At 48.5% G+C, this 11,603-nt stretch overlaps 3 protein-coding genes across 3 annotated transcripts, besides 3 other annotated features; 1 reads left to right on the top strand and 2 right to left on the bottom strand.

The window, feature by feature from the left end:
- Window positions 1-230: 230 nt before the first annotated feature.
- FPSE_10511 (uncharacterized protein) lies at window positions 231-2,015 on the bottom strand (the record flags this gene model as incomplete). Its single annotated transcript, XM_009263628.1, has 1 exon — window positions 231-2,015. One exon carries the CDS (start codon window positions 2,013-2,015, stop codon window positions 231-233), a length of 1,785 nt encoding a protein of 594 aa, XP_009261903.1.
- Window positions 2,016-2,356: 341 nt separating this feature from the next.
- FPSE_10510 (uncharacterized protein) lies at window positions 2,357-4,189 on the top strand (the record flags this gene model as incomplete). The annotated part of the gene is made up of 3 exons (XM_009263627.1): window positions 2,357-2,590; window positions 2,637-3,029; window positions 3,083-4,189. 3 exons carry the CDS (start codon window positions 2,357-2,359, stop codon window positions 4,187-4,189), a joined length of 1,734 nt encoding a protein of 577 aa, XP_009261902.1.
- A 3,139-nt stretch (window positions 4,190-7,328) lies between these two features.
- Window positions 7,329-9,389, bottom strand: FPSE_10509 (uncharacterized protein; the record flags this gene model as incomplete). Its single annotated transcript, XM_009263626.1, has 1 exon — window positions 7,329-9,389. One exon carries the CDS (start codon window positions 9,387-9,389, stop codon window positions 7,329-7,331), a length of 2,061 nt encoding a protein of 686 aa, XP_009261901.1.
- A 1,537-nt stretch (window positions 9,390-10,926) lies between these two features.
- Window positions 10,927-11,034: a microsatellite.
- Window positions 10,949-11,001: a microsatellite.
- A 518-nt stretch (window positions 11,035-11,552) lies between the features above and the next one.
- Window positions 11,553-11,584: a microsatellite.
- Window positions 11,585-11,603: the final 19 nt, after the last annotated feature.

Genomic DNA, 11,603 nt, shown 5'->3' with positions numbered 1-11,603 from the left:
AAAAAATAGGGACTTGAAGCCACACAGACGAAATCATTAGTCCACTCTTAGGCCATACATACACTAAGAGTGATCTAATATTTATGTCAGCTACTAAATCAGTACCAGTTTTATTGCAACCCACCTGCTAGGGTGCACCGAGGGATCAAAGAAGCTCAAGAATCAAGAAGTAGCAATGTAATATGATCTGCAAACAAAAACTGATATAAACCCTGCTCCTAAACATATTCCTATTCGGCCCCCCTAAGAACAACAATTGGCAGTGAAGCCATGTGCAAAAGGCCCACCCAAGTGAATGGATCTGACAAAACAGAACGGAAGTTCTTGAATCCAAGGCTAGTCTCTGTCGTGCCCCCTTCAAAGGTAGCATACTTCCAAACCAAAATAGCCTGCAATGTGCCAAAGAAGACATAGAGGAGCGTGATGGGATGGTATCTCCTGGACTTGCGAGGCGCCGACATTCCCTCGCACGGCTTGGATGCCATCAAGGGTTTTGATATGCAGATAGCCATCAAAACAACCACTCCAAGAGCCACGCGAGCCTGCATAGCATCCATAGAGGCACTCCTATTTCCAATGTACCATGCCGTAATGAGAACAATGACAAGCCTAGGGCCGGGAACCTTGGCTAGAGAGGCCAAAGAAGGTATCGTCTCGGGCGGACTTACAAAAGCCAGAGGGTCTTCCCGTGGATTTCTGAGCTGTACTATCAGAGAAGCGCAAATGGCCAGGCGGGCCGTTTCAGATGGGTACATGCCATTAAACGCAGAGAAGCCCAGCGACATGGAGAATATCGCGATGTGTTCGATGACTGACTCCAGATGCAGTCGGCTGTAGCCACCATCTACAGGGCGCTTCTCGTTGGATGCCACCGCAGCGTCCTTGACTGTGTAATATTGAGCAACTTGAGAGAAGGCGAAGAAAAGAGGGACGCTGATGCCCATCGATCCCAAGAGTGTATCGCGGTCGACAAAGGTGGTATACCGAGTGATGAACTTGGCCCAATGACCAGTGATCAAGACCCCAAATGGAACGTACAAGGTTCCCCATGGATCCTGGAGGTGACAGTTTCCGGTACGTGTCATTATCAGCAATAGAGCCCCAGTTAGTCCAATGGCTACTGCGATAAGTCCATGCAACGAGATGAGGTGTGTTTCCCCTATCCTTAGGGGCCGATCGAGGTAGATTCCGTACAGGAACAAAGTCGACAGTAACGAAGCACTGCAGGCAAGTGCCAGAAACATGTTTGCGATGGGGACATCGAGTTTGTTGAAGTATTTGACCCTGTAACGATTGGGATCGACTTTTATGAGCTCGAGGCGCTGCAAGTTTCGTATCGCATTGAAGATCGAGTAGGTGCCGAAGAGCAGGACCGACAGAACCCATACCCAGTCGGTGAGGTTATAAGGATCTGTCAGTACCTGGGCGAGAGTGTAAAAAGCGCATCCGATACGACAAAAGATCAGGATCATGGTTGATACAAAGGAAATCCACCACATGTTCTTGGATGATTTTAAACGGTAACCGAGCAATCGGAGGATGCTCACGGTGACTGGTCCGACATCTCCCACCAGCGACGCAAAGTAGATGTACAGAGGCTTAATCTGGTGCACCGCTGGCGATAAGATGATGTTTGACGTCACGAGGAGGCAGATAATATGATGGACGAAGAGTTCGAAAGAATAGAATCGAATCAGGGAGAGTTCGTTGGCCCACCCGGCAGCTTGCGATACCACGCAGAGTTGACCAAATGAGTTCAGGGGCTGGTTGACGCCCCACGGTGTTGTCGCGACTGCAAGGACACACGAAGGTAGGGTAAAGAAAAGGCCAAAGGCTGCCCGAAGGATCATGAGTATCAGCGGGCAAAGCTTACGAAGCTCGTCTTCTTCCAGGCGGTTGTAGACATCTTGTGCGTACTTCCAAATGAGGTAATCGACGACAAAGTACGCATTCCAGTATACCACACTGGACATGAGAAAGCTGGAGAGAAGCATTGGGCAGCTGGGGAACTCCATTAGGTGAAGTAGTTGACAGATAGAGACGAGAAGGATGGGGCAAATGTTGGGAAATGGAGGACAAGTACAACTCGTCTTCAACTGGTCGAGCTCAGTAGACTTTTTAATAATACGTGGCAGCGAATTAACTTCAAATCACCCCGTGGACTCGTAACCCACGAGAAATCTCTGTAAACACTCTCCAAATAAAAAGTCAATATATGGTTTCTTGATAAACTGGAACGCGCGGCTATGCTATTTGAGCTTTCCCATTCCTCTTCGTCTACTTCTCCTTCTGCTTCCCCCTATCTTCCATCCCCTTGAGACAATCTTGACAAGCTCTAATTCTAACTGAAACAGAAATGGCAGACGAAATCATCCGAAACGAACGCGCAGAGCCCGAGTCCGAGGCTGAGAAGGGCACCATGCCCATGGTCACCCAGGACGCCGACTCTGACCCGGCAATCATCGAGAAAGCCGAGACAGAGTCGCTGCAAAACATGGGTCGTTGGAGAAGGATGGGAATCATCTTTGTCCTCAACACGGTGACGATGATTTCAGCTTTCGATGCGACGTCCATTTGTGTCATCCTCCCTGTATGTTCTTCGCCGAGATCTCCCAATCATTGCTAATGCGATATAGGCCATGGCCCGACAGCTCAACGCCTCGTTCTCGATCAGTCTAAGCATGGGCTCAGCCGTCTTGCTCACCTCTGCGATCTCCCAGCCCATCTTTGCCGAACTCGCCCATGTCATTGGCAGACGACCAGCCTACCTCGCTGCCTTGGTCTTCTTCATGACGGGATCCATCGTCTCGGGATTTTCAAATAGCAGCGTGATGCTTCTTGTTGGTCGCGCGATCCAGGGCGTTGGTTCTGGGGGGCCGCAGGCATTGTCCGGTCTGGTCATGGCGGACTTGTACTCTGCTCGCAAGCGCTCCGGGTCCATGGCGTATCAACAGATGTCTTGGGCTTTGGGTACGATTGCTGGTCCTCTTGTTGGAGGTGCTATTGTCCAAAGCAAGGACTCTGCTTGGGTATGTAGCCCCTGACATCGCGTCTGTATACATATACTGACTGGCGACCACAGCGTTGGATCTTTCGGGCAAGTTTGCCTTTTCTTGTGTTGAGTTTCATCGGAGCCTGGGCTCTTATGGGATATGACAAACATCAACGCAACTGCCGGGACATCAAGCAAATCGATTGGATTGGTGTCTTGCTCTACATGATCTCTTCTGTCTCCCTGATCCTGCCTTTGACTTGGGGTGGCTCTCGTTTCCCCTGGAAGTCACCAGCGATCATTGTCCCCTTTGTTGTCTCTTTCTTTGCCTTTATTGCTCTAGGGGTGTACGAGACAAAGGTCGAGAGACCGATGTTCCGACGAGGCCTCTTCCGAAAGCGGTCGACCATCTGCCATCTTACCATGTCGGCGCTGCATGGTCTTCTCATGTGGATGGTGCTGTACTATCTGGCTGTCTACTTCATGGGCGTCAAGTCCCAAACTCCCCTCATGACGGGAGTATGGGCCTTGCCGGCAACTATCTCTGTTGCTCCCATGGCGGCATTGGTGGGGCTGGTAACGCAGAAGACAGGAAAGTACCAAGGGTTCTTGATTGGCGGCTGGAGTCTTTTAGTGACCATCTTTGGGGTTTTGACAATCCTGGACAAAGACTCTTCGACCGCGACCATCTTGGTGCTAGCCATGTTTATGGGTATCGCCATGGGCCTCATCTTCCCGGTCATGACGATTGGCGTGCAGGCCACATGCAACGAGGAAGATGCGGGTCATGGTATCAGCTTGATCTTGGTGCTGCGCACCATGGGTCAGTGTCTGGGCATCGCGATTGGAATGTCCATCTTTTCGACCCAGCTCGCCAAGGAGCTGGAGAAGGTGGGCCTGGGCAACGTGCAGGTCAGCAATGCCATGCAGCTGATGAGAGCCTCGATGGAAGGTGGAGGCATTAACCAGACTTTGATGAACATGGCTGTAGCGGCGGCGCTCAAGAAGCTGTGGATGGCAGGGAGTATCATGGCCGGCGTGGGCCTGGTCCTTTGTCTCTTTGCTAGATGCCCGAAGCTACCCAGGGACTCGGAACCACATGAGAAGGGAATTTCGGGCCCAGTGAGCGACCCCAGGGATGCAGTCGCGGGCCGAATTTGGGGATGGTTGAAGTCAAGACCAGAGCCTGAATGTTGACTATACGATGCAAGCCTGTGGCCTGAGACACAGCGTAATTACTGATTTTTCTCTTTTGTCAGGCTTCTGCTCGCCAGCTCAATGACGGCCCGGTAGCTCCTGGAGCCATGTAGGTCGGGAGGTGTTTGTTTCTGGTCTGGTTATCCCGAAGAAGTAATCCGGAGGGTGTCTTGTCTCGGTCGAGCAATGCCCAATCCAAGTCCCTTGCTTCCTTTCAAGCTTTCGTTTCGTCCCAAGTCTGTGGAAACCACTGCCGAGTCCAGAGTCAAGGGTTCGTACGGTCTCGATGAGTCTGCGTCCCATCGATCGACCGGCCACGCCTCTCTTTCCGTATATTTTTGCCGGGCAGAACAAACGAGATTGGGAAGATCATGGCGGGTATCAGGTGAAGCATTTAGGCACTCGCCTATTCGCTACCAAGCTTTGTTTTTGTTGCCTGGGGGTTGATTTGAACGGGTTTGCGGACCTAAAAGGCAAGGGGAGGAGTCTTAGCTATAGCGGGGATCATGGGTCTGGAGTCCCGAGCTTCGATTGATTCCTCATTCCTCATTGTTGTATCCGTATGCAGCTCGGCAAATACTATCAGATGAGGTGCCGTATCCGTAGGCGAGAGTCAATCAATTAATTTTAGCCTGATTCCTTCTGGGGTGCCATTTTATTATTTTATTTTTTCACGTGAGAATATTGTCTCTATTTTGTTACCGTGATCAAAACGGTAGAGTTGTCTGTCATATCGTACCTTTCCACTGCCACCGTTCAGAAGATGCGGAGAAATAGGAAGAACTAACAGTAAAAGACTTACTAGATTTGTTAGTGTTCGTCTGTGAGATCACCATTCTACAATAGTAAAAACAATAGTAAACTGATACAGAAGGCAGCAAACGGTCACCTTTTAGGAATAAACAACCTACCTATTATTGACCACCGTTTCGACAAACAAATAAATCAATTTAATAGAACCAATGATTATTATTTATCCCATTAAATTAATTAAATGACTGGGCATCAATTGACAAACAATGCTCAATTTCACATCCAGGCTTTGACCTTCTAGAAGGGCAAGACACCCCAACTGTCACATTTCAGGGGTTATGCCGGGCGCCGGAAGAGGACCCGCGGGGGGGCCTGAGTCGTTTTTTGTGTTTGTTAGTGCCATGGCATGAGACAAAGGCTGCCATTATTCAGATCAGATGGTCAGAGATGAATCGCGGAATAAGAAGAAGAATAGCAAAAAGAAAGGTCAAGGCGTGCACGTGCGAAAGCCCAAGGGTGCATGTGTGATCTCCTCGGGGCCACCGTTGTTGTCGTCGTTTAAGTGTTTGTGATAAGACTAACTAACCAGGCTGACCGAGCCGAGATGTCTCTTATCTTTAGTCGTTTCATGTCCTTGATCATAATCTTGATCATAGAATCATAGCAAAAGGCTTGGAATGTGCCAAAAAGGTTGTAGAAAGACTTGGTCAGAGTTGAGTTGGTCACTCTTCTACTTACAGACACTGTATCTTCATTCCTTGTCCAAACTCAACTCTTTCAAAAGTCATACAATTACCAGTTGGCTCTAGTCAGTTAGCAAACACCATAACTGAAACCATCCCTGTCCAGCCACATTTAGGTCCCGTGATGGACGGGTTTCGGTCCGTGGCGTTGATCCGCATTGCTAAACGCCTCTTTCCTCATCCCCCCTTTCTCATTATTCAGATTCCATGTTCAACCATGGCATGAGACAAACAATTCGTCTAATCAGGTACCGGCACGCGTCACGTTGGTTCAGTCCCAAATGGTAAATGGTGAATGACAGTTAGCGTCAAAACACTTAATAAAGGGGACGAATTCAAGGATCGATTCATGACCTTGTGACGTCCCAGCAAGGGTCCATCCCAGAATTAGAGTCAAAAAAGAGACTGTGGGGTAAATTGACACGCCTTGGCAGTTCGAGGTCCTATCGAATCACTTGTTTGACGATGGCTTCAGGTTTGTTGCTGTATATAGACAGATGGTATGTAAGTTTGACGATACGGAAATGCACGTAGTATTGACGATATATTGATACTGATTGGACCCCAAACACCTGCAGTATGGTACCTGCATATTCTAAACACCTCACTCCTATGGCTAGTAGTAGGATGTACATAATAATTCTTATTATCTTATCAAAGACATCAGATCACATCCCACGCCTTCAACTTGATTCCCTGCCATCCCACGGCCGAAAACCGCTCAACTCAAATCAGCTGTCATGTCGATTTTTGAGACAAAACTGTACCGATATCGCAGAAACTCTGCGGCATTTTCTCTGTCTCTTTTCACTTTGCAGCTTCACATGACAACCGAACGATGATTCGCATGCTGGCGTGGAAGCGAGCTCATCGGTAAACCATGTTCTATAAACTTCTGTACGTATCTTGTGATGACCACGGACAACTATCAAGAATTGCGTGATTATCTGCCTGGAAGTATCGCAACGGTTTCTTCCATCTCGATCAGATTCGTTTTCATTCCAACTGAAAACTACCTAAATGTAAAAAATAACCATTCAATCATATTATTGTTATTTAATTAATTCGATTTCTAATTCCTTATTCGCAAATCATTTCTTTATTCAACTTCTCATCACACCAATGTTCATCCATTCATTCGTTCAATTGCTACCGCCAGATAGCTGCTACTCCCACACACGCACTCACACAAACACCTCGTAACTCAATGTGACACTCCACTACAAACCCCAATCTTCGAATCATATCGCGTCTACAGCGAGATACCGATCAGAATAGAACCAGAGCATCGCACAAAGAGACTAAAATGACCCCCACCACTCCACGTTTCACATGTACCAAGGCTGTGTATCTCTTGGCTTCTTGCGAAACCCTCTCTTTTGTCATTTGTAGTGGTTGCAGGTATTTCACATTGAGTACAGAGTAAGATGGTATCTATGGCGGCTCGTAACCGCTGGAAAGACGAAAGGACCAGTGGCAATGAGCATGTGCTTCAGCTGATTTGGGGTTACATTCAAGCTGACAGGAAGCGAATCTCCCATACTATTTTACTATCCAGTTAGCAACTACTAAACGCTGGGCCATCAGCCTGGCGCTTCTCAGCTGTGACAAAAACCTCGCCAAGAATAGTCCTCCTCCAAACGCTACTTTTCTCTGGCTGCCGAAGTACCAATCCTCTTGTACTTTCTCGGGTCCTTCCGACTCATCATCGTCCTGTCTCGAGTTCCCTTTCCACCCTCCCAGAACCCTCTTCCCTTTTTACCTATCAGGAAGCGACCGCAGAATCTACACGCCTCGACAGCTGATGAGTAGTTCTGCTCGCGGCTACACCAGCCGCAGATGATGCGGTTGGCCCATTCGTTTATATGGTCTTCCTGTTTGTCATGGCACTTGTCGCAGGGGTGGACGCGACTGCAGCATGAGAAGCGAAACCATCGATATGACTTTCGGTAGTGCGAGCATGTACCCTTGTCGGGCAGTTGGTCTCCCGCATGTAGACCAAGCTTCTCTTGTTTCCGGCGAGGGCCCGACGTTGGTGGGGGGCGAGACCCCGGGGTGATGAACAAGAACTTGACTTCGGGAATTTTAAAGGTAAAATGACCGTGGCAGTCTCGACAGACGTTTGTCACTGATGAACCTCGTACTGAGACAAGACCTGGAGCTGGAGTCGAGCACCTCTCGCAAGTAGGAACAAACGTGCTAGGAAGCATGTCTGCCACCTTGCACCCTGCTAGATCGAGAAATCCAGCGCGTGTAGAATTCATGTGGATAAGCGTCTGTCGAAACTTGACGGCAAACGCTGTAGCACACTTCTTGCAGCTCGTCGTCTTCTCGACGTCGGGCTTCAAGCCCGTGACTTCGTTCAGTGTCTTACATCGCTCGCACTTGATACTGATGCTCAAGATGGCAAGCTGGAGGAGTTCAATACCGTGCAACTCAATCGAAGGGAACGACACCATAGTGCCACGCTCAGGGGTTTCACCTGGCATGTAGACCTGCGGTTCCTTCTCCTCATCTTCCACCGCAGCACCACCTTCATCAGCTTCATCAGAGCTAGAGCTCTCCTCGTCATCTGCATCAACATAACCCCACTCAGGAGGTCGTGGAATCACCTGAATGTGGCTTTTCTCAGATTTTGGCTCGGGTTCCTTTGTATCTTGAGACTGATCTTCAGCAGCTGGGGCGGGTGTCTCAATCTTGGGTGCCTGGGCCTGTGCTTGCTTGGCAAGCTTGTGAATGTTTTGTGCAAGGTAGTTCAAGTGGCTCATGAGAGTCATATGTTGCTGTTCCGCAGCTTTCTCACAGAAGAGTTCCTCCACCGGCTCCGCATCTTGGGGCTCTACGTTGTTGAGCTGGATGCGGAGGTTTTGTAGGGGATAAAGGAATGGAATGATCAGATGAAGGCTCCTGACAGACTGCAATCCTGGTGGAAGCTGGTCACGCTTCTGTGGCTCTAGCGGTAGAGTGTACACAACGCCGTCGGGCGAACGACGATATTCAGATGTCCTCTTCATACGTGCCTCGAGCTGACGAATCTCAGAAGCACGTCGCTCTTTCGCAGCGATGGTTTCCTCCTTGGTGTATGACGGTTCTGGAACGTACCTAACAGGCGGTGGAGCAGGTTTTGGCGGAGCTGGCTCAGATGGCTGCTTAGGCTGTGCTGACTCCTGTGTCTGACTCTGACTCTGACTCTGAGCCTTTTGTGCCTCCACATGCCTCGTGTCTCTAAAAGTCACGAGCTTGACTGTCTCGGCCTTTTGCTCAGACAGGAACTTTTCCAGGTTCTTGTCCAACTCTCGCGTGTAAGCGAGCAAAGTAGCCCCGGGTTTCTCCTCGATGAGCGAGTCCCATCCTCTCTCGACATTGATACTGAAACCCCTCGGGATGTCCTTGTTCTTTACATGCAACACCGGCGTCTCATCCGGATAAGCCTGGGGGACACGAATATCACACTCGAGGGTAGACAATTCGAATGGAAAGTCAGGATCTGAGGGCTTCATCCTGAAGGCCAGTGAAGTTGCGCCATCTGGGGCGGTTGTTTCCTTTGGTGAATACCGTCGGCGCAACTGGTCGATCTGATATGTCCTGGGATCCTGAGCCTGGGATTCTGGGACGGGCTTGGGAAGAACACGGGAGGACGAAGCTTCAGCCACAACCTGCTTACGGGTTTGCGGCGAATCCGGATTCGAATTTGTAGAAATCATGCCGTTTTTAGAAGTGGGCTGCTGCTTCTGCTGGGGGAGTAGTATTTTGGTGGTTGAAGGTGAAATGAATGTAGTCGAAACAAATCCCCAACGCCGCGCAAATAAAGAACTGTGGGTTTCTGTATGTTATCCGGCCTAAAAATACTGGCACTTTTATTAACAAAGATTGATGAATTTTTAGTGGAAGCAGCGAGAAGCAGATGCTTTTATCGTGATGTTGTTGGAGTGGCAAGCTTCCCCACATGCTGGAGTCGTTGGTTCATTACGTGAGCAGGAAATTAGCTGTTAACTCGAATTGGGAAGTGACTCACAGCGCGTCATTGCCTATCGAGAGTGAATCCATCTTTAAGCGAAACAAATCCATTAATTTGGTATTGTTTGGTGGTATTCAATACAAAACAAGGCTAATTATTTGAGTCATAATTTATATGGTTTTTTTCGATCATGGTGAGTCAATAGGAATGCAATTGGGGTTGTGAGATTCGTAGTGTCCCTAGCACTATCCTCTAAAATACCTTGAATGACATGACACAAGAACAAAGCCAAGCCAGCCTGTATCTAGTTGTCTGTTTCAGGGGCAATTCGCGAGGGATCAACTACAGCTAGTCTTTGTATAGTACAGGGTTAGTAGTGGCTGGCTTTTGATAGACATAGACCGAGTGCTATACAGCAGACAGAGTAACACCACAAGTCCACGAGGACGATACTCACATAAGCCGGGACAGTAATAAATGACTGGACTCGACAGAGTGTAATAGACGGCTGCTAGCTCTTTGTGTTGGCTCTTTGTTACCGCTACTGCTGTCTCACACAAAAAAGAAACAGGGCAAACTATCGGCTGCAGTCACACCCGCCCCCCAAGATCGACTTTGCTTGTTTCCTTTGGCCTCTCTGCTTGCAGTACGAACGGTGACTCGATGCATGAAGCCGCCGCCGCCCCGGAAAAGAGCCCGTTTGGTTTGTTTGGCTCTCGTGAGGAGATGGCACAAGATCATTGGAAGTTACTACCTACCGCAAAAGACAAGATCAAGATGGAGAGATGAGAAAAGATGCCACTTTGGGACGAGTCACGGGGGGTTAGCTGTGGCTGACAAGATCGTCCGTCGGTGAAGGTACGTAACTTATAAATACATGTAGCTGAAAAGGAACAGAACAAGGGCTGTTTAGGCTAAAGTTGAAAGAGCATCCCGGCGTGGCTGAGATCTATCATTCTGCTGAAGTCTTGGCCATGATACGAGTTGAATTCATTGGGTGGGGGTTTTTGAATCGATGCTGCCTGATAGTCTCGAGGTGAGGAGATCCAGAGACAAGCCAAAGCCCAAAAATGAATCAGACGACAAGCAATCAGGTATTAATAAATGTGATGGATTATGGTGTCCATCATATCACACACAATACGAGAGACCGTGATGTATGTCGTGGCACCAAACGGAAAGCAAGCAAGTAGTTAGTCAGTCAAACCTGATTTAGCAGTATAATAAAATAGAAAAATGAAATAAAGCAGATAAATAATTACCAAAGGATATCGATTCAATGAATGACACTTGACAGGGCTTGGTCATTACGTCGCATCGCATCGCATTACATGGCATTACATTACATAGCATAGCATACATGTAGGACAAAGCAAGCCATGAACTGGCATTGTGATAGGAGAAGAGGTGATTTTCTTTTCTTTTGCTTCAGAAAACGGCTCTTTGCATACGAAAGAGAGGGGAATCCGAGATACGTATCCGGGCAAACAGAGTGCCCAAGTCATGACCATGGCCATGGCATGTCTTGTGTTGTATCTTGAAGATCCGGTGAGAGAGATGGAGCATGTCTCATGTAAGCCCCGGGGAGAAGGGATATAGTATAGGGCGGGTCAGCTATTGCATTAATTGACAGGAACTAGGTTCAGGGCTGTTTGAAAATCATCAAGAAGATGGTGTTGGGATGGGAGGGAGTGTGCATGCGCTTGGAGTAACAGTCAGTCACCAAAGTCAGTGATGGGGGTTGAACAACTCAGCAAATTAAAGGCAGATGACCGGGGAATAGGCCTGTTGCAGTGGCCACGGTGGGCGGTGAGGCCCGGGAACCCGGTCTTTAGGGGACTTGGAACAGTGCCTACAGAGTTTGACCGTTTTTCAACAATTAATTAAAGAGATATTATTCATTGGCTGTTTTATTTATTTATTCCTTTTATTTATTTATTTTGGCAAACGCTCGAGTAGT

The sequence above is a fragment of the Fusarium pseudograminearum genome, chromosome 4 (genome assembly GCF_000303195.2).
Source record: "Fusarium pseudograminearum CS3096 chromosome 4, whole genome shotgun sequence".
NCBI lineage: Eukaryota > Fungi > Ascomycota > Sordariomycetes > Hypocreales > Nectriaceae > Fusarium > Fusarium pseudograminearum.
The sequence above is the reverse complement of the archived record's forward strand: the minus strand, read 5'-3'. Positions and strand labels throughout refer to the sequence as shown.